Raw genomic sequence first — 24,319 nt, 5'->3', positions numbered from 1 at the left:
TCAAAAAAGAACAACTAAGTGAGATAATGTTTTTACTTGGCTTCACTTCACATACAATGCCTGAATTGCACATTTAACCCTGCAGCTTATTTTAAAACTGGTAACTGGTTGACTATAAGGGTGGGGAAAAAAAAGAAAAAGAATTATTTTCATTAGCTCTAAAGCTTTTCCTATTCTTTGGAAAAATTTAAGTGATGATCTTGAGTAGCAGTTTATGGAGTGAGATACTTTTATTTCAAATTGCTGTGAATTACTTAAAATATTTGTTTAATTAGAACAATGAGATTCTCCTTAGCAATTGCTTAAAAACACAAAAATAGTACAGGTGAAAATATAGCAACAATGTTCTTACAGTTTTCAACACATACTTCTCCACCTTTACATTGACTACAATCACTCTTAACACAAATTAAGATTTGAAAATTTCATCTCTCACCATAAAGTGGCTGCTACACACTTATTTTCAAGGCAGCTCCAATATTTTCACAATGTTAATCTTAAAACCAGTTGAAATTTAAGGTGACATTTTCAAAAGTGCAATGCATTAATGTATTCCTTCCTGGTCCCCAAAAATATCAATGAAACTCCTAATGCTTATGTTGCTAGAGGCAGATTCATAATTGCACTGATTATGTCCTAACTTATCTGTGTTTGCCATTACAGACCTGATTCAATTCACACTAAAACCAAGAAAGTCTCAACTTTTTGTGGGCAGGAGTAGTACCCTGCAGTACAGCCTGGCAGAGGAGAACAGAGCTCTTCCAGTTGTAGATGGAGACTAGCCCATGAGCTGTGCCAGGCCTTTTCCAGTGCAGCAACACATTTTCCCTTCCAGGGTGACTCAGCTGCTCTAGCAAGTGCAGTGGTGGAGTGACATCAGAGATTTTAACCTCTCCCTCCCTCCTCATCTTCCTACTCCCACACCGAGCCGGAAAGAGTGGCTTACTAGCAGCTGTTTTCTTCCTTCTACAAAGAGCAGCAATCCAAGCAGGTCACAGTAGAGTAAGAAGCTTGTTCACTGATGGCTAGTGATCCATGTGGGAGCTGGATGAAGTCCTACATTACTTACCCTTTACTCATTTAGACAACCTGTTTGTAATTATTAACTGTTAGCAAGAAGCCTGAACAGTCATAACATTCCCCATGTAACACAGAAATGCACTTTGTCTTAAAAGTCATCTTCTGCAGAAGCCTTCAAAAGTGGAGATCTGTTCCAAAATTCCTTTTGTTTTTCAGTAATACTGAACAACCTGTAAACTTACAGACATGGGAGCTGTCTCAGGCCAAGACACTTGAAACTGCAACAAGGCAGAAGCCTGCCTGAGCAGTAGCTATCACCCAAAGCATACAAGTACCTCTTTACAAAGGGACAAAGTCCTACTTAAGTCTGTGGGAACAAGATGTATGCAAACTTACGTACATCATTAAGTGGTTGACTAAAGGGCAAAGAAAAGTGCCTGCTAATGAGACTGAAGTATATGTTTAAGAAGTTTGCTGAAGTGGGTTTCACAGAAGATCATGTTAAATGCAACCTGATAACCTATTTTTACAGAAAGAGGTCAACCTTAAACAAAGTTTATGAAGCGTAAAACCATAAAAGCAAAAGGAAGTCTGTTTGCTTCCAGAAAGTCTACAATAAGCAGTGTAATACCAATTCAGTGAAGTATCAGAACAGGTCAAAATTACATGGGACTAATGTGGGACTAACTCTGCCTGCTGAGAAACTACCAAGGACATCACTTAACTGATAACTTACTAACAATTTGCCTGACTCCCAAGTTTTTTCTACCCAATACCATATAATACAAATATAGATATACTATATTAATATATAAAAATATAAAATATATAAATACATACATTCATAAACATATGTCTAATACATACTCTTTTTACCACCAGAAAATTCTCATTATTGTAAAAAAAAACCCCACCAACCAACAACATGATGAAATACAAATCCTTACACAGCCACTCTACTCTTTCATTAGATCTTATCATAAATTTACATTTATCTTTGGAAATTGTTTGGTCTATGGAAGCATAACACTTGGATACTGACATGAGGCTTAATATGACACCTGTGCCCAAAGGACACTTAGGCCCAGATGCAAAACAGACCTGAAAGTTCAAGTGGTGTGCCTAAGTTCAAAATGAACATCTATAAAACTCTAAGATCACTTAAACTCCTGCAACACTCCAAATCACCTTAAGTTCTTAGAAATCTGAATGTTCACCATTTACACCCAAGCAGAATTGCTGCAATTCATGGCATGATTGAACAGCATCATGCTTAACTCATCCCTAAATCAAATCTAGATTAAGAAAATACATATACTTCTACCAAAGCTTCCTAACAGATTCAGTGAATATTCTTGAAGCATACACCTAACCAAATCATACTCTTGATACAATGTAGTGGTAGATGACACTATATTTTAATCTGGAGAAAGCAGACAGTTTTCAGAAACAGAACAATCATCTCCTCCCTTCTTAAAATGCTAACTTACAGTGAAAGCTCCCACCTAAAAGGATGAGAAATGTATCCCATTATGTCTAGGAGACCCAAAGCCTTACTTTGCAGGAATGCTTTAATCATAAGGACAGGATTATTCCAAGTGGCAACATTCTCTGTCTCTTCTTGAAATCATACAGTTACATTCAAAAAAACAGTTCCAGATTGAACCAGAATGCAGGAGTGAGCATGACTCATACCATAAATAATTAAGTACACTGGGAAAAAGACTAGGTGCCCAGACCTGTTCCAAGAATTGTTTCTATGTTTTATGGGTTAGGTCATCTCCTCATAGGTATAAAATGTAGATTAGAAATTCTTCTGGCAGATAAAGGAACTCTGAATTGTCCCATCTTGAGCAAGTGTGCTAGCCATTAATCTTTATAATAAAAGGACAGTGCTCATCTAATTAGCATTTTTTAAAAAAATATTCTTACTCAGTGCTTTGAAAAAAAGGTGGCAGACTTCACTTCAGGAGAGATTTCAGGGTAAGTTTGGGCACTTCTCTGTATGTACCTAGGAAGTATCTGGGGACCAGGATTTCAGATATGGTTTGTCCCAGTGTTTTCCTGTTTGCATGCCCTTAACATCATGCTGAGCATGTTGGCATTAAGCAGCTGCCTGATCAACGCACTGTCCATTGTAGATTCCAGGCCAAGGTGACCAGTGTTTTATCTAAGATGTAAAGAGCTAGCAAATGGGCTTCCCTTTGAACCAGGCACCAAAAATCTGTATGAGTAGTTCCAACCAGTTTTTGGTTCAAACATGTTTCAGGCTTTTGTGATCCCTCTCATGGTGCACCTACATCCACTAAGCAACATTTCACATGCCTGCATGCTTCTCATGAACAAGACTTTCAGTTGTAGTCTTTCAAATTGCTACTTTGTTGGAGAAAGCTATAAAATCAGGACACATTTCACAATGCATACACCAATGCAGAATGTATGTCTCTGTTAGAAACTGTATTTACGTGCTACAGGAATAAAAATATAGGTGCCAGTTTTTTATTAACTATGGCCCTCAAAGACCCCAAGGAGGCTCTCTTTAGGAAGCACATCAGAACATAAACATACTCCAAACCACAAAATTTAAATGCTTCATAAACTAGCAGAGCAGACTGAGCCAGCATAAATTTATATTAGACTCTCCTGTGGAAGGAGGAGTCAGAGAAGTAGAAGTAACAGCAGGTTTTCTGCTGGAATTGTATTTATATCCACATTAAGACTTGCAGACAAAAATATACTTAAAAAGTAATAAATCAAACACTGAACATGTTCCCAGCATTGCTATCTGTACAAGTAACAGTGGCCTTGAAGTCCTACATAAGAATGACTGCAACTCCCTACACTGTTTTTGGCTCATTAAATGCAGGTCCTCTCCACCTACAAAACAGAGATTACATTATCTTTTCTCATCTTTCATTTAGTGGTGAAAATATGACATGACAGGGTGGTATTACTATTACTTTGCAACAGTAATGTAATTCACAAAAGGTTTAAGAGACTAGCCTCACTTATCATGCAAATAATTTGAAATTTCTTTCTCATATGATGTCAAATCCTAACAAAACTGTGAGGAAACTCTTTGTCATTGCCTAATCGTTGAGGAAAATATTTCAAAAATAGAGGAAAAAACATAAACGTAATTGACAATTTAGAGCCTGAAAAACTTTGGCTCCAAACTTGAAAGTTCATCTGCAGTCCCAAGAGGTCACTGCATTCTCTCCAAGCAGTAACTGGCGCCTCTATAATTTAACATTTCTGTTCAAAAAATAAATCCAGCTGGAAAAGGCAAGATGATTCAATGTCATTATCCTTCCTGCACTGAGAAAACGCCACAGTGCATCACTGACTTAAAGGAGGAGGAAGAAGGGAAAGACCCAACAACATTAACTTTGCTGGCTGCACTTTGTGCCTGCATATTGTAACTCTTTTGGCATGCAGGAGAATTCCAGTTTCTGCAACCTATCCCAAATCAAACCATAGCCTATTCTTTCTACTAGGTTCCTCCCCCGCCCCCTGAAAAGGAAAAATACTACTTGAGGGGGAAAAAAAAGCCATAACTGATCCAGAGAATAACAACAAAATAGCACTTACATGGCTTCTTGGGACATTTCTGGCATTTGTTAAAACCCCAGGAAGTACCCACGGTTCCACAGCAGTCTTCTTGCTTGGAAAGGCCAGGAAGTGCTTTGCCACACTGGAATAGTCAAGACAAAGAATACTCCAGTTAGTGATACTGTATGATGCTCACTTCTAGTACAATGTTCTTTTTCAGTCGTCTTGGGTCAACCTCTTGCTAAGACACTGAAGATTCACTGGAGCTCTCAGCTGAACTGAAATAGTGCCCATGTATTGCAATGCCTCTCTATGCAGGCATGAGTAAATTAGGTGATATTGTTATCTTCCTGTGCATCAACTTGAAAGGGAGGAGAAAGAAAGAGAAAAGAACAGTATGTCACAAGAACGAGTGTAGTTTCCAAGGTAGTAACTTTCCATTGGCACCTTTTCCCTACATGTTTCCTCAAAAATGTGCTCGTTCACTTTTTCAAAAGCTGTATAAATTATCTCAAATACTTTTCTAATTACTCTCAAAGACAAAAAGTATGACTGATTTCTACAGTGTTATTTCCTATTAAAAAGCCTCAACTTCCTGCCAACTTAAGTTTAATGTTTATGACCACTGACCGAAAACTGTCAAATTGTAATGACAGATTCTGCTGCCCAGATACTGAAGAAGGTCATACAGATAAGATGACTGAAGCCAAAGTTAGTGATGTCTCTGTTACTCCAAACAAGTGTCTCTTTCCCCATGCAAAAATTTAAATTAACCTTGCAGTAATTTGAGGTCAATACTCTCCACTGCCCACAATCAAGAATCTACTTATTGTGCTTTTCATTAGTAAGACAATTTCCAGAAGCTTACAAGGTACTAGTTATGGGCTTGACTTTTGCATTTTTCTTCCATCTTTCATGGTAAAAAAGCTTAAATGTATTTGAGATGCAGACATTAAAAAATAAATCTAAACCAGTCAACTAGGTATAAAATGGAAGTGCAAAATGTGCAAGAGAAGTGCACAACAGCTGCACTTAGTAACACTTTCAAAGCAAATGCTGATATAAATAGGCACTGCAGCAAACAATTCAAAGGTGCTGAAGTGTGAATTCTCAGTACGGTATGAACAGACCTTCCCCAATCTAAACTTCCTTCCTGACAGCATATAAACCTCTGACCCAAATGATCACTGCTGCTTAGCTTGCAGCTCAAGATAGCTGGCTCATCTTATGGTACAGGCTGTGGCCTTGTGGTCGCCTTCACTTTGGCTGGTAACTGAGTCACTGCAGTGGGGAAGCATGCAGAATGCACAGGCACTGACAGCTTCCTCCCACCTTCCCAAAATTTTTCCAGTGTGCTCTTAATCGTACTGACACCCATGAGTCAATGTTTCTGAAGTACAGTTACTCTGTGCAGCTCCACAATGTGACTACTAACAGGATAGCAGGCTACCCCACAATGTCAGGGCTCTGACTCATCAAAGGGTCCCCTTTTTCCATAGGGAGGGCTGCCAAGGCATCATCCCAGCTATCTTCTCTTTCCCTTTTCCACAGATACTCCTCAGGCACCAATCAAATTAAAAGCAGCACCAGCTCACTGTTTAAACATCAAACTGTAATGTGCAACCTGCAGCCCCTCAGCACTTGCTGCATATGATGCTTAGACATCTGTCAAGGGATGTGTGAGCAGCCAGGAGCATCCTCTGTCCCAGTGAAAGCCAGCCTCCCTCATGAAATGGAGCTTTCAGCGCAGGGCAACTTGCTGAAGCTACAGTGTGCCTCTGTACATCACACCCACATGGGGTAGCCCCTCTTGTGCTGTGAGCCTCATTTTAGGGTGACACATGAACAGCATAATGAACAGAGTGGCCAAACAGGTTAAAAGAGATTGCTCGGTTATTGTGCAGCTTTAGGAGTCTGTTTTCACACTACCATGTGCAGAGTGTCTTGTGACAAATTTTCCTGTTCCAAGGGGTGACAAACAGTCCCCCACCTGGATGATGTTGGGCTATGTTGAAACTGTGAAGTACCAAAGCAAGTCCCACCTTTCAGATGCAGGCCCAGGCTTACACCATGTGAACACATATCTTTCAGGCCGTCTTGTACTCCCGTGGCATGGGCACTGGCAGGTTTAGTACGAGATTGACCATTCCTGATCAGTCAGAGTCTGCTGAGTTTCATTTCCAGAAGCAGCTCTTGGCCTGGTACTTCACAAAGGCCATCAAGACGTACAAATGGAATTCTGCCCAACTCCCTCTGCTGCAGCAACTCAGCTGTTTTAAGAATTCAAACTAGCTCTTTCAACTGCCTCTAGATAGATGATACAGAAACCTTGCTGCAGTTTCCAGAAGCTCAAAAATCTTTCAACTGCAGAGTACTCCTCCTCCAAGTAGCTTGCCCTAAAACCTTAGAGAATTCATGTTACATTTTTAAACAATGCTGGTTTCTCAACCCGCATCGCAGGTGGGCATGCTCTAGGAAGGACCATTTTACTTTAATAATCACAGCTACTCAGTTTTACTTTATAATTACAGCTGCTCAATTCCTTTCCTAGAACTAGAACTGCTTCTTCAAAGACAGAGAAGCCATTTACTGAAGTTGTATACTGTGACTGTTACTGAGATTGAGCTAAACCAAACCAATTTGCACTCAACCCTTTTCCCCACCTTGGTCCTCAGTTTTACAACTCTCCTCTCTCCGAAAAAGAAGTGGGAGGAATCAAGGCTGGTGCTGCACCTCCCCTTATGATCTCAGAAATGGAGCATCTGGGCAACAAGGCACATTACCTAACACCTAGTGTTCCTCTGCAAGGTCACAAGCCTGAAGGACACATCCCAGCAGCTTGTGTGTGTCAAGGCAAGACTTCACTAATGTGAGAGCCAACATGCCATCATGAACGAAGCATATAAAACAAAGGAGAAGTTAAAAAAAAAAAAAGAGGAGGAAGATGGATTAAAGCCCACTTTTAGTTTAGGTGTGGTGCTACAGCATTTGCACTCTACTGAAAATCATGATCTCTGTGGTCATAACTTTTTCAAATTTCCATATAAAAACCATGAGCAAAAATAAAGATGCCAAAGTCTGAGTCATCTGGCAACTGTGGTTTGTAGTCCTGTCAGTAAAAACTGGCAATGATTAAAGCTGCTGCTCCCATTGCCTCTGTGGTGAATTAAAGCTTGAAGAATCAATGATAATTTGGTTAACGTCCAGATCATTGTAGAAACTGGACAGCAAGGAAAAGCAACTGCCACATGGGGCTCCTAGTGGTGTAAGATCTGTGTAATTTTGGATCTATGCATCAGAAAAAATGACTGTTCTGCAAAGTCCTAAGCCAAACAGAAACAGAGAGTTCTTCTACGGCTAATAAACCCTGATTTCTCTGGTACATCTAACAGGACTTCAGATACTTCCAAAACTCATGGCATTGCACAAACTTTTTCCTTGCCAGCTACAGTTTCTTAAGATGCTCCTTCCTTTCACAAACCCTAAGCATCAATGAACTGAAGCTCTGTTTCTACAGGTCTCAAAAACTTTTAGGCAATTTCTATCCACTTCAAAAGTCTTACCCACTTCCTACTACTGAGAAGAACTCATCAGTTCTTCAGACAGTCTGTTCCAGTCTCTGAGTCACAAGTGACTGGAAAAGTCACTTGGGGGAATCCATAACTATTTTTAGTTTGTGTCACCATTCAACACAACTCCAACAGATAAATATGAACCTAAAATAAGCAGGGAAGCTAAACACAAGCATACAACTTGCATTATACATGAAGATGATGCCATTCCCTAAGCTTGGGTTTACAATTTTCTATCCATCATCCAACACATATTTTAAACTAATCTAGCTTGTATTCCAGAGGGCTTCTGAAAAAGAGAACAGATTTTCATGAATGATACCTCTGTCACAAGCTTGCAATTTGGAGATAATGTTTACTGGTTCAGAAGGCAAAGAAGTCATGAAGGACTGGTATAAGAGCTCAACTGTGCTGAAAGAGGGTCAGCAGTAGCAGCAGTATAAGGCACACATGGTACTGCTATAAAACAAAGTTCTTCCTGGGTAAAGCACTCACAGACACTGAAAGTATTGTTTTGAATCCACATATTTTTCCCAATGCGTGCCTGGGCTTCTATGCCAATATTTTATATAACTGAAGGAAGTACTGAATATTCCCACTGGTAGACTGAAATTCTGGCTGACCTTGTGCTGGTGCACAAAGGCCACCCCAAGCCACATCACTTCTTTGTTTGTCTGTCCAGACTCCAGCCTCTGCCCCATCTCCACAGCCTTGGAGCGCTAACAGTACTTGAGTTGTGCACTGCCACCAGGGTTTCATGCGTTTTCCAATGCCAGGGAAAAGGAAGGATTATATCCTCAAAATCCCTCTGCTAAGGGAGTAGAAGGAATTTATTCAGCTCCCTGTAAAGTGCAGGAGAAAGCCCAGTCTGGCAATTAGTCTCAGGGCAACCGCAGAGGATTCTGGCTGAGGGACCACAACGTTTCCTGGGACTCCCACTCCTGTGTGACCCATCTACAAATCCCTGTCATAAGCTGTTAGTTAAAACCACAATACAAGCGTAAATAAGAGAGTGTCACATGATTAAGTATGATTGAAATTGATAGCTGCTTTGCCTGAGTTAAAGGCTAATGACTCTGGGATTCAGCTCAAACGACTGCATTTCACATACCACAATAGCAGAAGTGAATGGATACACTGTTTAACTTTCTGTAAACTATTCAACAGGCACAGACCTTGGATTGTTGAGGGTTTTTTCCCCCTATAGGCACGACAAAGAGAATAAGAAACCTCAAACTTAATAAACCGTATTACTGAAACAATTAACAAACATACTTAATTAGCTTACTGACCAGCTGAATGACAGGTTGTTACAAATGTAGAGTATTATCCCATGTAGCACTGGCTCACTAACAGGCATTGTCTCATAAGCAGAGGAGAAAAACTTAAATACTTCCAGACTTTCTAAAAGAACTGGTAAAGAATTTGTTTTGGCTTAAGCAGAACATTCTTCATAGGCAAGCAAAAATTATCCAGCTTTCTTCTATTTGAGTAATTAAAACAATGTTTGGTGTTTTTGGTATCCGATACATCTTTAATCTTCTGATATTTCAGGGTATTGATCTTGCAAAGAATCTATTGTGAATGAAGCATTAATCCTGGAAATGAACCCACACTGATTTCTGACAGTCTATTTGTTTAAGAACTTCAGAAGCCAAACCATGAGCTTCAAGGAATTCCAGGCAGTTATTTTATTTTATGAGATGGTATTTTTAAGACTATTCTAAAGAAAAAAAGGTTTTAGAAGTGCTTTAAGAGAAAAAGTACCAGTATAAAGCACAGAATTTTACTTGTATCATTTTTCCTGCCTAAGAATATAAATAGGGAAGTTCATTTCATGGAGCTGTCAAAAAATGAAAATACCTGAAATTTACCTCCATAGGAAATGTTTTGTTAAATCTAAAGTTCAACAGGGATATTTATACAGTTGAATGAATAACTTCAACTGTCGAATGAATAACTTCAACTGTCATATTACTACTGTCATCACCTCCAGACTACATACACTACGATCATATTGCATACAGTAGTATTGATACATTAAGTTATGCATTAATAGCTATCAAGCTATCAACATATTTTGCTGCTCTGATTTCTAACTCAAGTACTTTGATGTCTTTATTACTTTAAAAACTCAGTGATCTAAGCCCATTTCCTAAAAATGTTATGTATATTCTCAAAGTTAAGTACCTGATCAGTCTATGCCCTTTTCTAAATCAACTTAAGTAAACGCTTAATGATTTGCAGTCAGAATCTTTATCATGATGCAATGTCAACAATTTCTGACCTCTTCCAGCTCTCACTTATCACTTGGCTTATTTTGTATTCTACCAAGTCTGACAGCAGAGAGAAGAGTGTTACTCAAACCAAATGTTTCCTGTAAAAGATATTACTGAAACACAGTATTAAATAAAATGTTTCCATAGAAATATATCCCACTAAAGATGCTGATCAACTAACACCTGTTTATCAGACATACTTGTTATTTATCAGAACTAAGCAGCATTTAAAACACATCTGAACACATATGTGAGCATTTTGATCACACTGAAAAATGGATAGCCCTTATAATCTTCAATAGTCTTTACTAGTGTTCACAATTAATGTTATTAAGCTTAATTAACAAAACCCTATCAAAATATGCTTCTATTGTCTGCTATAGGTGGTATATTTGATTTTTCTTTAATATGATTTTCCAAAGTATTATTTTAATACAATGTTTCACTTCACAATACCACAACTCTAATTCAGGCATTCTTCTCAACAGAGCTGTAACAAGTATGTGTCTTTTCTGCAACACCTTTCAAAGCAATTCACAAGGTAAGCACAAAACATCATTCGGCAAACAACTTACAAGCAAGGAGTGGAATATATCCCTTGAACACTACAACCTGAAACTGACCTGAATTTAAAATACCCCAAACAAAAAAGGGGGGATCAGAAGACAGTATTTTTTAAATCCTTTCAGCGACCAATTTTGACAGCAGTCCAGCCCCTCTCAGCAGTTCTACCAGCACAACCGAGGAACAGTGAGGCGGAACGAACCAGCATAGGCAGACATGACAACTTAACCAGCTTCTCTTCTGCATATTTTGGCATCTGCTGCTTTCAGCCAGGTAAGTAACTTCAATATCTCTGTCTCTTTAGAATAATAACTCTTTCATATTTTGTTTTTAAATTATAGATGCTGATATCACCAGAAGTCATCTCTGGTAAAAATGATACTCAAAAAATCTGCTGAAGAGAACAGCATTACTTGTGAATCTAGTCAGAAAGAGACTGCTTTAGAGAAATTTGGAAATACCAGTGTCTCCACTTTCTTGCTGCTTTGCAAAAAAATGCCTCCCTCTTTACAGTTAAGCAAAAAAAGAGACCAAATCAATTTTGAGAAAAAAGACTTTTTTAGCCAAAATACTGAAACGCAGTGACCACAGAAAACACATTAATATGCTTAGTAGACACTTCAAAGCCATCTTGGGGAGGGGGGAGCGTGGTGGTGGTGGAGAAACAGTGCTTAATTATCTTTATATGAATTAGATAGTATGCATCTGCATTCTTTTCTTTACTTACATGCAAAGTAAGCATATGCAAAATCAACAGGACTTGGGATTACCAACACAATCTTTACTAGGTGCACCACTGACACTGTAGAAGTATTTTGGGAAATAACAAGATATTCTGTGTCATAATAAAGGTATTTTTATTAGAATTAAAATGAAAAGCAGCTGAAGAGGAGAAATTAAAGAAGGGAAACAGAATCTTCCTTATTTGCTTGCTTTTTAAGTAGGACTTAAGAGAATCAGTGGTCTAAGATGACCAGCTCCTTGGATTTCAGCAACGCAAGACTGCATGGCTGTAAAGGACCTTGCAGGACACCACGTCTAGTCTCCAGCTTTTGAAGGCACAGTAAAATACAGTGCTCTCTAGATATTTACTGTTTTCCATCTTGAGTGGCATTTTTGCCATACTGCTTCCACTGTATCTGTTTCTCAACTTCAAGTCTCTATCTTCTCAACATCTTCTATCTAACAAGGTGTAAGTTTAGGTAAAAGTTTATTTCCTGTATTTTTATGATAACTTCTCACCGGCAGCTTAACTGTTAGTTTATGATATAACCTGCAAAAATATTTTTGGTACTAGGAACACATTTGACAAACCACAACTTTTGCATGCAACATACCGTAGTAAGCTATCATTTATTGTGGTAAGCTATCCTGGAGCAATCATTATTACCATCTCCCAGAGGAGAAATAATTGCTAAGTGTTCCACTCAGAGAATCAAAAAGCAGCCAGGAAAAGTGAATTTATTTGAGCAGAAAAGAGAACCATCCAGAACACTATTTGCTTCCTATATTACTTTTCAAAGATTGAAACATTCATTCTACTTTTCTAGTTGCTCTTTCCACTTTCCACTCCCAATGCTGAGGATGCTTCAGAAAACAGCCACAAATAAGCAACCCATGTATGTATGTGTACATGTATTTATGAAAACATACATCTTAATTTATCTATTCTAATTAAACTAGGAAATGTCATTCTTCTTGCCCCTCCCTCTCCCCTCCTGTCCTTCTCTGCTTGTAGACTGACACCTTTTCACACATCCTTTACTATCCTTTTCTCACGGTTGTTGCCTTTGGTTATAGTCACTTATGATATTACAGAAAACTAAGCAAATAGGAGGTCTAGAAGAATTTCTATGTTGTTAATTAGGAATGATTGAAGCCCTGAGAAAATGACCAGATTCTTCAGCTATCTGTACCATAGTGTCCTCCAAGCTTCAGTTCAGGTGGCTCCAGTTGCTAACTTCAACAGTATGCGCTCCGTTGGAAATACAGTGCAGCAAATACAACCTGGCTGTCCTGGGATTTGAGTATAGCAACTATCCTACTGGTTTTGTGGGACTACTGTTTTCCAGTGAGATACATTAAAGGATTTTAACCAAGGTGGGGTGAGGAAGAATGTGTTGGGAGATGAAAAATACTCCACAGAAGGTTGTGAAAAAACCCAAAGCATTAAAATCAGAGGACATGTAATTGAAGACCAGCTAAAATTCAAGAAAGAAAGAGAGAACAAAAGATGGAGAGAAACATAGAATGGTAGAGGTTACACACACAAAAAAACACAGCAGAAATTCCGATACCGTTTTTATCCTGTGCTTTTAGCATGGACCAAAAGCAAGTTCAGCAGTCTTTATTAACTTGGTTGATTTGCCTACAAGAGGCCACACACATCCCTCCATCAATCTGCTCTATAGACAGTAAAGTCACCTCTGATCCTAGGATATTTAATAAAACATTTCTGAAGCCAAATATACAATCCACCCTGCAAAAAAATGTATAAACACTGATGATTGTGGAAGGAAGTATGGATATCAAAACTCCAGAAAGGACTTGTAACACTTTGTTACTAATAGGGAAAGTTCAGTTTAGCGTCTAGTCTGAACAAATAAAGAGAATCCTCATATCTAGCAAAGCAAATATCAAAGAAACAGAAAACAAAGTTCTTCTGGAATAGATCTCTTTCAGAGTTAAAAAAAAAAAAAAAAGGGGAGGGAGCAAAAAACCTTGTCTCTTTCCCAGTTCAAGGTATATTTAACATACAAATAAATAATACGCTTTGCCTGACTGCAGAAAAAAATGTCTTAACATTTCAGGTTCAAATAGGAAAGGTGAAAGAGTCACTTAAATCTATATTTATGGCAAGATCTCAAATGAATGCTCTACAAAATGCCAGGCTACAGCTCCATATTCTAAATTGAAACATTAAGTTAAAAAACAAAAGGCCTCTGAAATCCTTACTTATCCTCTTCTCCAAGACCGACACTGAAAGGAATAATGAAATTTGTAAAAAATGAGAACAAGCATTATTCTACAGTAGGAGGCACTGCCCTTTCTTGAGAGCACTGCAGAGTCACATTTTTCCAGGGGAATACTGAAAAAAGAGTTAGAAAAATTGGGAACTCAGCATTTGGTTGGATTCCAAGGCAGGCATAAGGTCAATGCAAGCATGTTTTCCCTCTTCTTCCCCTGTAAATGGAGCAAGTTACTGTCTTCCATGAGCAATGAGTAGGCTTTAATTTTAAAACCACTGTAATGTGAGGTGCATGCATAGGACACTGAAAGTTTTGGATATGTCATGTGAAATACATCACTCATGCATGCAGCAGAAAGAACAGACAAGAAACTGATCAAGCATAAGATGTAAGAGGTAGAAGATGTGGCACTCACTGCCAAGTCTAAGATCGAGGAATTAATTTTGTCTTCCCCTATATATGAGTGCAAATAGAAATACAAATAAATAATAAACAACTATTAATTATCTAATTATTTCCAGAATTTTATGATTTCACATTATAATGCCATATTTGATGGATCTCCTATTCTTAGGAAATATAGAGAAATGGTTGTTTTACACAGGCCCTGCTTCATTTTGTCATGTAAAAATCCACAAACTTTCATTTGAATGTGTGCTTCAATCCTTGGTAAAGAACAAATACAAGGTTTTACTATTCCTGAAACTGAGAAGCACGAAGAGCTCATAAGTATAAATTCACAGTGTGGATCCCAGACCAAGCACTCATCAGTTAGTGAATACTAAGCTTTAATGTTTCATATGCAAACTTAACTATGGTCTTCCAGAAACATTTTTGGGGCATGATGACATTTAGGTTTACTTCTTCCACTGCATTTTCAGAATGAATTATTTTTAAACACCCTCATGTGATGACCTAGCATGAGCAGGTTTGGGGATCTTCCACAGCAATGAAACCAGAGCTAATTATGTCACTAGTAGGAATACTACAATACTCTGCAGAAGCCAGTCACTGAAAGGAAAAGAAAGATTTTACAGGAAAAAAAGTCAGTTCTTAGGGGCTGGCAGAGGATGACCGAGTGTAAGGAACTGTGATTTCAGTTTGAGGTTCCAGAAAGTAACTGTTATCACTTCCTTGGGATCTGCCACCTACGTTACCCTCACCCTGCTTCGGACTGCATCCTGCTTCTGCTCCTGTCTGTTTGCCATCACTGATCCGCTCCAAGCTCCTTGCCACTCTGTGAGGTCTGTGTGTGTGTGTGCACGTGTGCGTTGCCTTGCTGTCAGTTCCAACACTTGGCATTATAGCATTCATTGGCAGCTAGAAGAAGCACTTGTAAAGGACATTTTGCTCCAGTCCTGTATTTCAGGGATGACGGGTGCTGTCCCCTTGAAGCGAAGGCAGACCACACTCTGTGCAGCTGAAATCTTATGAGAATTTTGCTGCCAACATCTAACAAATGTTTGTGGAATATATTGAAAATAGATATATTTTTAGATGCTTGAAAATTGATTAACTTTGGGTGCATGTTACTGGAAGGACCAAATGCAGTGTGATCTCTGCAATAAACTTAAATTTCTACTTCAAAGCACACAATCTAAACCTTCAATGAAACAGCCATAAGTTGGGGTTTTTAGCCTAACTAAAACAATATATTCATTCTGTAACATCATCCCGCAAAACAAGTGAGTGATTTTTCTGAAGCCTCTAACAAAATTTCAGCCTGAGGCATATATTCAGCTTAAAAAATATTAAATCTGAAAAGGTCAGTTTCAGCAAGGCGATAAGCAAATAGCAGGATCTTAGTAATTATTTAACAATCTCCTCACATATGCTTTTTTCTTTCTCTTTATATTTACATGTATATACAAATATGCAAAGATGACAACACTGTGTCTTAAAGTGCTTTCAAGAGTTGAAAGAAGATACATAATTTTGAATAGTCGTAAGTAAAAAGTGATGTGAACATTATTTTAAACTGAACTAAGGTTTTAATGCTCTAGCAAACACTCAATTGGCTTTCATGATTTTTCTACTCCATTCAGTGGTCACATTTCAACAGATTCAAAACATTAGCCTACAACACTTTAAAATATGAAGTTGTTGAATAGGAATTTCAAAAACAGCTGCAACTCCTTGAAAAACACTTGCTGTTGAGATACGTGGGCAAAAAGACTTGTTAAACCAAAGGGCAGTACAAGCTGTGGATGACTGTGTAACCTTGGTTATTCAATTAGGAGATATAGAGCTGGGATTTAAGTCATGGGGTTTTATTTAGAGAAATAGCTCATAAATGGAGAAGGTATGGCTAAAATAACTGAAATCAGAATGCCAGGGATCCAAGTCAGCAGAAAATAAAGACATTAGCTTGAAGGAGAAGGAGCTTCAGCAAAATGTTATTTTGTAAAAATTTTACATTCTCAAAATAATTTTCTTTTGGAAAAGAATGTCAAATGTGTCCTTTCCTGGCAACCGGTGAAAATTTTTTTAATTCTTTTACAATGTTGTTTTAAAGCCACCTGTCTCAAAAACCTTAGCAAACATTTCTTACCTGTGTCCCAATAGTCTCCTGGAAGCAGCGCCCAAGCTGTGTTTTAACTGAAACAGGAAACATATGAGGAATGGATTGTTGATTCGTGTAAGTAGTATGTCCTTTCTGGGTCTTCTGATACGGAAGACCTTGGTAAGAAACCTGTGGATGTACTGGCTGAGGTACTTTTGTTTTTTGTCCTGTTGAAGTGCTGTCAATTCTTGAAACTTGATGGATCTGAACTGAGGCTTCAGGGGGATGTTTCACATGGATATTCACTATGTTAGGAGGGAACTTCACTAAAATAATTGAAGGAAAAACACATAAGAAAAATTAGTAATGAAATATGCCCAAAAAGATATCTTAGGCACCTCTAAGACATTACTTTTATTTTGCACATTATAATTTTTACAGAGTGCCTTAAAATGACTGAAATATAAATGAAGCCCAAATTTGGGGTTTAGAGGGAAGGCTGAAAGAACGCATAGACTCTCATTAACAAAGCAAGAAAATGGAAACTCTTCTCACATGAAAGGACGACGTTATAGGATTGTAAAGACTGCTACATAAACATGGATGTCCAAATTGGCTGGTGTGACATTAATATTTGTGGTCATACTGTGTAATAAGAATCCTATTCAAAGTTCCAGAATTCAAATTCTACTGGGTTATTTTTGGATATATAGTAAGCTTTATTTTCTTTTTCAGATCCATCATCTTTCTCTGGAACACAGAAAAAGCTTCAGATTTCATCCCTTCACCTTTATATACCTGCCAAGTCCCAAGTTTGCCCCTGCAAGAGCTGCCAGCATCTCAACTATCTAAAATCACCACTCCCTTCAACTAAACTTTGAATTCAGGATTTGGCAGATAGAGGGAGGAAATTTTTTCAGATACTTCCGTTTTTAAATACAGTTGTAGTTTTAAGTCTGGGTGTACAGACTGAGACTCTCCAGTCAACATAATATGCAGAAATCTGTTTATGACCCTCAAGCCTCTTTTCATTGGAACACAAAATACCCTTTAAACATGTAACTCAACTTATTGGGGTGGGGTGGGCGTGGGTGGGGGGCAGGGGAAGATGTGTGTAGAAAGTTTTATAGTTTGTAAGCTGCATAAAAAAGCATTTACTGTGTCTGGCTAGGTCTCTCTCATCAGCAAGTACCGCACAGCCTACTCAAGGCCAGCCAATCTGTTAGATATAACACTCCTTCCAAACATCAAGAACCAGCAAATATAATTTGACATACTTTCTCTATAACGCAAACTAGATTGTTGAGTCTTCTGAACTGTCTCCTTGCCTTTTAGGAGGCCAGACTGTTCTTCAGAACTTGATTGGGCATTTTCAGTTCTTACTGACAAATTTAAACCTCACAACTCTACTTCCCAGGAAACACTTCTATTTTAGCTGCTTTAAAATGATATTATATTGTAGAAATTGCTTTTGGGTTTTCACATGATTTTCATTTCTCAAGGCACATTTTCAGCATTAATTACTCTCACACAGGAATTCCTTAAAAGAAACAAACTTATTTTGATTCTGCCTTGTATTGTTTTATTTATGAAAATCTCCAACATATTGCAGACAGAAACATCAGGAATAAGGTAGCAGGAAGTCAACAAAATACAGCTGCAGTGCCTTAATGGCTCTTCAGATCTTGTCTGTAGCAGAAAATAATCTTCAAGCAAAATTTATGGTACATGAGTTCTGTTACTGGTAAACTCATAAGAGAAAGGTTCAATGTTACAAGAAGAAGTAGCAAGGCCCTTCATAGGCTATTAGACTGGTTTTGCAGGGCAAGAGAAGACACCATAGTCTGGCTGTGAACAGAATAAAACACCCCAACTTACTATTATATATTTTTACGTATGAACTAGTTTCTCCAGATGATAAGTCTAAAAAAAAAAAATCTATCAGCCCTTAAAAGAAATCACTGAATTGCTCTGCTTTAATCTATCAATCCACCTAGAGACGTTCAGATGCTGAAAACATCAAATTTAGGCCAGTTCCTCCCATGTAGTATTATTACCACAATCCTCTCCAGGTCTTGGATCACTGCCTAGATGTGCTGATTATTTTTTATTTCTGCCAGCTATTTCAGTACGAATTTTTTTATACTTTCCTTGAAAGAAATGAAACGCCCTTCTCTCAACAATCAAAAGTCCTCATTTAGACATGGAAAGAGAAGAAAAAGCATTGTGACTGTGCATGGTTCTGAAGAGGACTTGAGGGTCAGGAAAAAAAGATATATTCAAGAGGTCAGACTACTTAGCAATTAGAAATTGATTGTGTATTTTGAGACAGCAACTCAAAATCTGGAAAACAACTATGTCTTAAAAAAAATTGGTTTATAGTCCACCATATTGTCTAAAGTAATTTGTTCAGGAATTAAATAGTCACAGAAATAAACTGCTGCTCTACTAAATGTTTAGGCAATTATCTTTTTCTCCTCCCCACCCCACCCCCCCTTTTTTTTTTTTTTTTTTTTTTTGAGAGAGAGAGAGAGTGTCAGAAAAGTTCTTGGGAGCTTTAGGACTAATACTCCAACATGGCAGTGGAAACTATTCTCCAATGGACTGTGTAGCAGCCCCAAGAGAACAAATCCATTGAAAAGACAGAGCAGATACTTAAAAGCATTTATAAAATATTGTATTTCCAGGAAGATCCCTCTCTGAAAGCAGAATTACTACATTAGATTATATTTATCACAAACATGTAAAGAGTTTGGCCGCTTTTAGCAAAGTTGTTCAGGAACTAGTAGCCAACAACTGAACCTCACATCTTTCTCCCATATATTTTCTTTTTATTCAGAGGCAGCAACTGTAAAATTATCCTTGAGAAAAAAAAATAAATCAATCTGACAATTCATACAAACAAAATTCACATTAATTCATACATTGTGAAACTGAATCGCAGGGGTGTCTCTCTATATAGACAGGATCTCACCCAGATAACCTGCTACCTAGAGTCACAGGACACACAGAAAAACAAACTCAACACTTCTCTTCAAGGTCATCAGAACTTGTCACTTTACAAAAAAGTGTTAGGGGAAATAAACCTGAAGCTGCCTGAACTTCCTTTGATGGGGTAAAATTTGATTAACATCACAACTTTTCCTGTTTCTGATCCTCTGCCTTCTTCACAGCATTAGCAGTAGGAAATCCTTACCATTTTTTTTTTCCTATGTTCTATTTAACTGAATCATATCATGGTCTATTTACATTAAGTTCACCACAAAATTAACTTTTAGAACTCCACTAAATAATGTAACAATAGACATGGACTGTATTTTTAGCTTTACATTAGATTTAAATTTTATTATCTTGAAAAGCATTGTCTCTTCCCTCCATTAGTAACCATGGAGTCACCTGCAACTTTCTATCTAGGTATACTGTGATTTATGGACTCTGTTCAGCCACACTCATTCTCTTTTTGAACAGAACTACAGCCCTGGAAGAAGCCCCTGCATTATTCTTTGACTCTGCAATCTGCATTAAATTCCACTGCAAAGTGAAGTAAATTTACTTATAAACTCTTTTTAATAGCCCTGTTAATTCTTATTATTTCAATCATTGAGCAAAATATTTTCCAGTCATTCTGGTGAGCTCACTATTTAAGTTGTGGTGTCAAGATTTAAACCATGTAGACAGATTACTATTAGCACTGATTGGATACCCACAATTAGTTAATAAAATCATTTCCAAAGGAAGAATTATCTATCAAGAAAAAAGTTACCTTTTACACCTTGCTGTCCAGACATAGTCAGTGGTAAAGTATGAGTAGAGTGGATAATTTGTGATCCTACAGCCTTGTTCACCTGTTGCGGGTGATGGTACAGTTTTGGAGTATTGGCAGTCTGCACAGGAATCTGGCAAAGTTTACCAGTGTAATTAGGAGGGCACTGGCATTTATCTCTAGAACTGCACTGGCCTCCATTCATGCATGGAAGATGGCAAATAACTGAAATGAAAGCAGAAAGAAAAATTTTGTTAATGATTTTAGCTTTAGTATTATCTGACTACATAACACACAGAAGTTGAGGAGGAAAGAATTAGGGCTGGGGCGCTTTGTTCTTCTGACATCTGAGGAATGGCTATACATCTGATATGCACTTTTGATTGCCTTGTGGTAGAACCGCTTTGCTTCCCCGCCTTGTGACCTCTCTCTGGTCCGCACCTTCTTTCCATGACAAACCCTCCTTTTGACCTCTGCCTGGTTTGCATCTTCTCTCCAGGACAAACACGGCAAGCACATTCTTTCCTAATAAAACCCAGCTATTTAATTTCATTACACTGTTAAGCAAGACATTGAATTAATATGGTGCCTGGCTGCACCTCTTATTCACACTTTCGTACAGGTATTCTTATTTAGTCAGCCTCCCATATCTGAAAAGTCTTGGGCCACCTACACTTCCCTGGAAGACTGGGGAAAAAACTCACCAGAGAGCAAACGATACTGGGGATAAATTTTCCATTTTTACTTTAAGCCTTGGTGGTTCTCTGGAAAACCATGTCTTACCGTGTATGTAGATTTTTGCTTAACATTTATATCTCAGATACAAGCAGATAATTTGTATACCCACCCATGAAGATCATAATAATATGGAGAAATTCTACTCAAATTACTTCAGAGACAAATTTCAAAGTATTAAAATACTTTAACCCCAATATAAAGACAAGGGTAATCACTTGTGTGCCAGCTACTGCTTGCAAATTTACAACAATATAAATTATCAGATGAAACATGAAAAATGTCAACATCAAATGAACAGTATTTCTTAACTCGGAGATACAAACAGTAATAGGCAGGGTTCAGCACTTTCTAAAAATATGATGTGAGACTTTATAAACAACCATAATCTAGCTGAGCTGTCACATTTTCAAGAACTAAATGATGTAAAAACAACATGAAAAATACTCTAAGTTTTTGTTGAAGACAAACAAAGGTAATTTTTTCAAAAATCAAAGATTTTTTGAGAAATAGCATACAGTATCCCTTTGTCAGCTTTAAGATAAGATTCCGACTGTAAAAATAAACAAATCAAAATCTAGAGTTTACAGTAATTATGGCATTTTGGTGGATTAGTATTGCTCAGTCTATATTGCGTTACAATAAAAATGAGAAACCATAGATACTACAAGGTAATTAGGAACCTAATGCTTATTATTCCAAGTGGTGTAATCTCTGGACAACCACAGACTATTGCTATTAATAATGCCATAAAACTTCAGTATTGGAAAAGAAGCCTGTGTTTTGTATGTCACAAGAAGACAAAGTAGGACATTGAGCAGCCCAAGGAGTTCCAACACAGCTGCATAATGCACTTGGCCCAGGAAAAGTGCTCAAGAAACAGTGCGATCAGCCTGGCTCATCACAGAGCACCCTCACATTGTATTAACAGGGTCTGGAACAGCGATGCCTGATTGCCAGATAGGTCCACGCACAAATGTAAACAGCCAGAACTGTTTTTCCACTCGGCTCTGCAAATGTATATTTAATATTTTCCTCGTCTTATCTCATATTTTCATTTCGCATAAACTGACTGAAAGTACTTCAAGCTGTAGCACTGTGCTAAAAGGCCCAGTTGACTTTGGAAGGCTATCCACGCCAGTGCATGCCTCGCTTTTTAGGTCCCAATGCTGTTGGGACTTCATCTGAGTGTATGAAAGATGTCCTTACAGAATGGCTGTTACTTCAGGGCAAAACAAAGGATTTTTGACCCCTGAAGTAACTAAAGCATGACAGCTAGCTATCTCTGGCTGGCACCATTTCTCCCTGAGCAGCCACAAATGAGCAGGATTACTCTAACAGCAACAACATACAGGTACTTGTAAAGTACTTGTAAAGATCTGCCTGGGCAAGGTTGAAACCTAAGGTGGTTTTCCTGCAAAAGGAACATCGCACAATGAAATAGTGTAAATTAGCATTAAGGGGACAGCAATTTGGTGTTTGCAAGAAGTATAGTGAAACAAAGGCAAACAGAAGCAGTCTCATTGAGAAATTCCTTGAGTGCAAGAAGCCTATTCCATAGATTTTCTTTCCATCCTCTCCAGCCTGGAGGCAACAAGGTAATGTACAAACCCCAGCTTTACAACAATATAAATATACCCAATATTTCCACCAAAATAAATTAATTTCTTTTGAGCTCCTGTTCCTATAAAGCTGTCAGTGTCTGGAAGACCATGTCTGTGCATGCTATCTCTGCATCACAGGGCACTCTTCAGGCATCCTTCCTCTGCAAGAGCCAGCTGGGTAACAAATGGGCACATTAAAAGCTTTGCTTTAAAGCAAACAAAAGTTTGTGCTAAAAACAACGGGAAGGAAGATACCAATAGAAAAGAGCTCATTCATGTCCCTTTTCATAATTGTTTGCTGTGGCTATTCACGCAAATAACTTCTGTAAATAAGTGCAAACAAATGCCACTGAAAGGTCTAGTATGACGTAAACAATCAAGAATGTTTAATGTCTCAGTATTTACATATAACAGAAAATAAAAATTCCAACCTGCCCACATTATCATGTGGTGCAAATCACTCAATCAACTGATTTATGTACAGATATATTGATTCACATCTCTTGAAGGTCTGGCCTAATGTATGAGGAATGAACTTTAAATGGGAATGTATTAAATCTATTCTGAGAATACAAAACTGTAAAAAAAATTAAAAATTCTGAAATATACAATTATAAGTTATACTCAGCCATGTGAAAACAGCAAATGTGATCACCAGGATAAATGGAAAAGTTTAGAATCTTAAATGGTAAATATTACAAAACTTAAAAAAGGATGAAACACATTGAAATAAAATATCTGATAATTTTATACAGGTATAATAAGCACATACACAGTAATTGCGATGTTTCCTCAGGTAGTTTACAGCCAGGAGGAAGGGCTACATTTGATTATGACACTGGTGCTGGAAATCACAGGCACACCACTAGAGTTGGAATTACACAGACCATTTGAGAAAAGTGAGCTGAAGGGGCACAAGCCTCCAAAAAGGCAGAAGAAGGAAACGCTACCTTTCCCTCAACAAGGCTCTGGGAATCTCAGGTTAACAAAGACCAAAGAACCCTGGGGAAAGGACCATTTAAGATAGGAACAGGATATAAGCCACAGTATATTTGAACAGCTCAACTTCTGATGAAAGTTTTTTGATTTGTTTTGTTTTGTCATTAAGATTAAAGAACTTAAACAGAATGGCTGAACACTGCCAGAGGCATAAGGAACATTCCCGACAAAAACCAGACCCATGAGCTGGGACAGACCATTAGAAGATGCTGGGTTTGCACGTATGTTCACAGCTGGCATTCAGACAAAGGGTACACTGGAGGCTGATTTTCACTGGGCTGTTGCCATTTCCTCTGAAAAGGCGTAGGGGGGGAAAGGAAATAAAAATATCCATTATGGCGTAAAGCCCTCTAGCTGCTCAGAACCTTACAAAAATGTGGAGATAGGCCTGCATAAGATGACAAGAAATTTCAGTTCACATGTGGGTATCTTACAAAGACGACAAAGAAAGTATTAATGGACTAGAAAAGGCAACACATTCTTCACTCAGGTCTGTTATAAGCCAAGTCTCTCAACTGTCGCGTGAGAATTAGCCAACATATGATTGAACAAATTTAATGATTTCTTAATATAAATGAACATCTATCCTTCAGAAATGTAGAGACAGGTTTAAGGAATTACAAACATTAACGAGTCTTCTCATGCTTGGGCAATTAATTGGTAATAAAAAGCTTTGATTTCTCTGGCATCCAAAGGCCTTAATTCCCCCCCAGCCTGGCACAGCTTGGTGGGTATCACTGTTCAAAATGAGCCAAACAG

General features: G+C 38.0%; 1 protein-coding gene across 13 annotated transcripts in view; it reads right to left on the bottom strand.

The window, feature by feature from the left end:
• LTBP1 (latent transforming growth factor beta binding protein 1) overlaps positions 1–24,319 on the bottom strand; it is a 216,663-nt gene that overhangs the window by 88,207 nt on the left and 104,137 nt on the right. For all 13 annotated transcript variants that reach the window (XM_013300211.3, XM_055816603.1, XM_055816605.1 and 10 more), the window contains 3 exons: positions 20,223–20,447; positions 16,508–16,785; positions 4,612–4,714 (listed from right to left, as the gene is read on the bottom strand). In XM_013300211.3, the coding sequence (XP_013155665.1) occupies positions 4,612–4,714; positions 16,508–16,785; positions 20,223–20,447 (606 nt within the window). The remainder of the gene's footprint in view (positions 1–4,611; positions 4,715–16,507; positions 16,786–20,222; positions 20,448–24,319) is intronic.

This window comes from Falco peregrinus, chromosome 11, assembly GCF_023634155.1.
Source record: "Falco peregrinus isolate bFalPer1 chromosome 11, bFalPer1.pri, whole genome shotgun sequence".
Classification (NCBI taxonomy): domain Eukaryota; kingdom Metazoa; phylum Chordata; class Aves; order Falconiformes; family Falconidae; genus Falco; species Falco peregrinus.
Note: the sequence above shows the minus strand (reverse complement) of the source record. Positions and strands in the feature narration are given on the sequence as shown.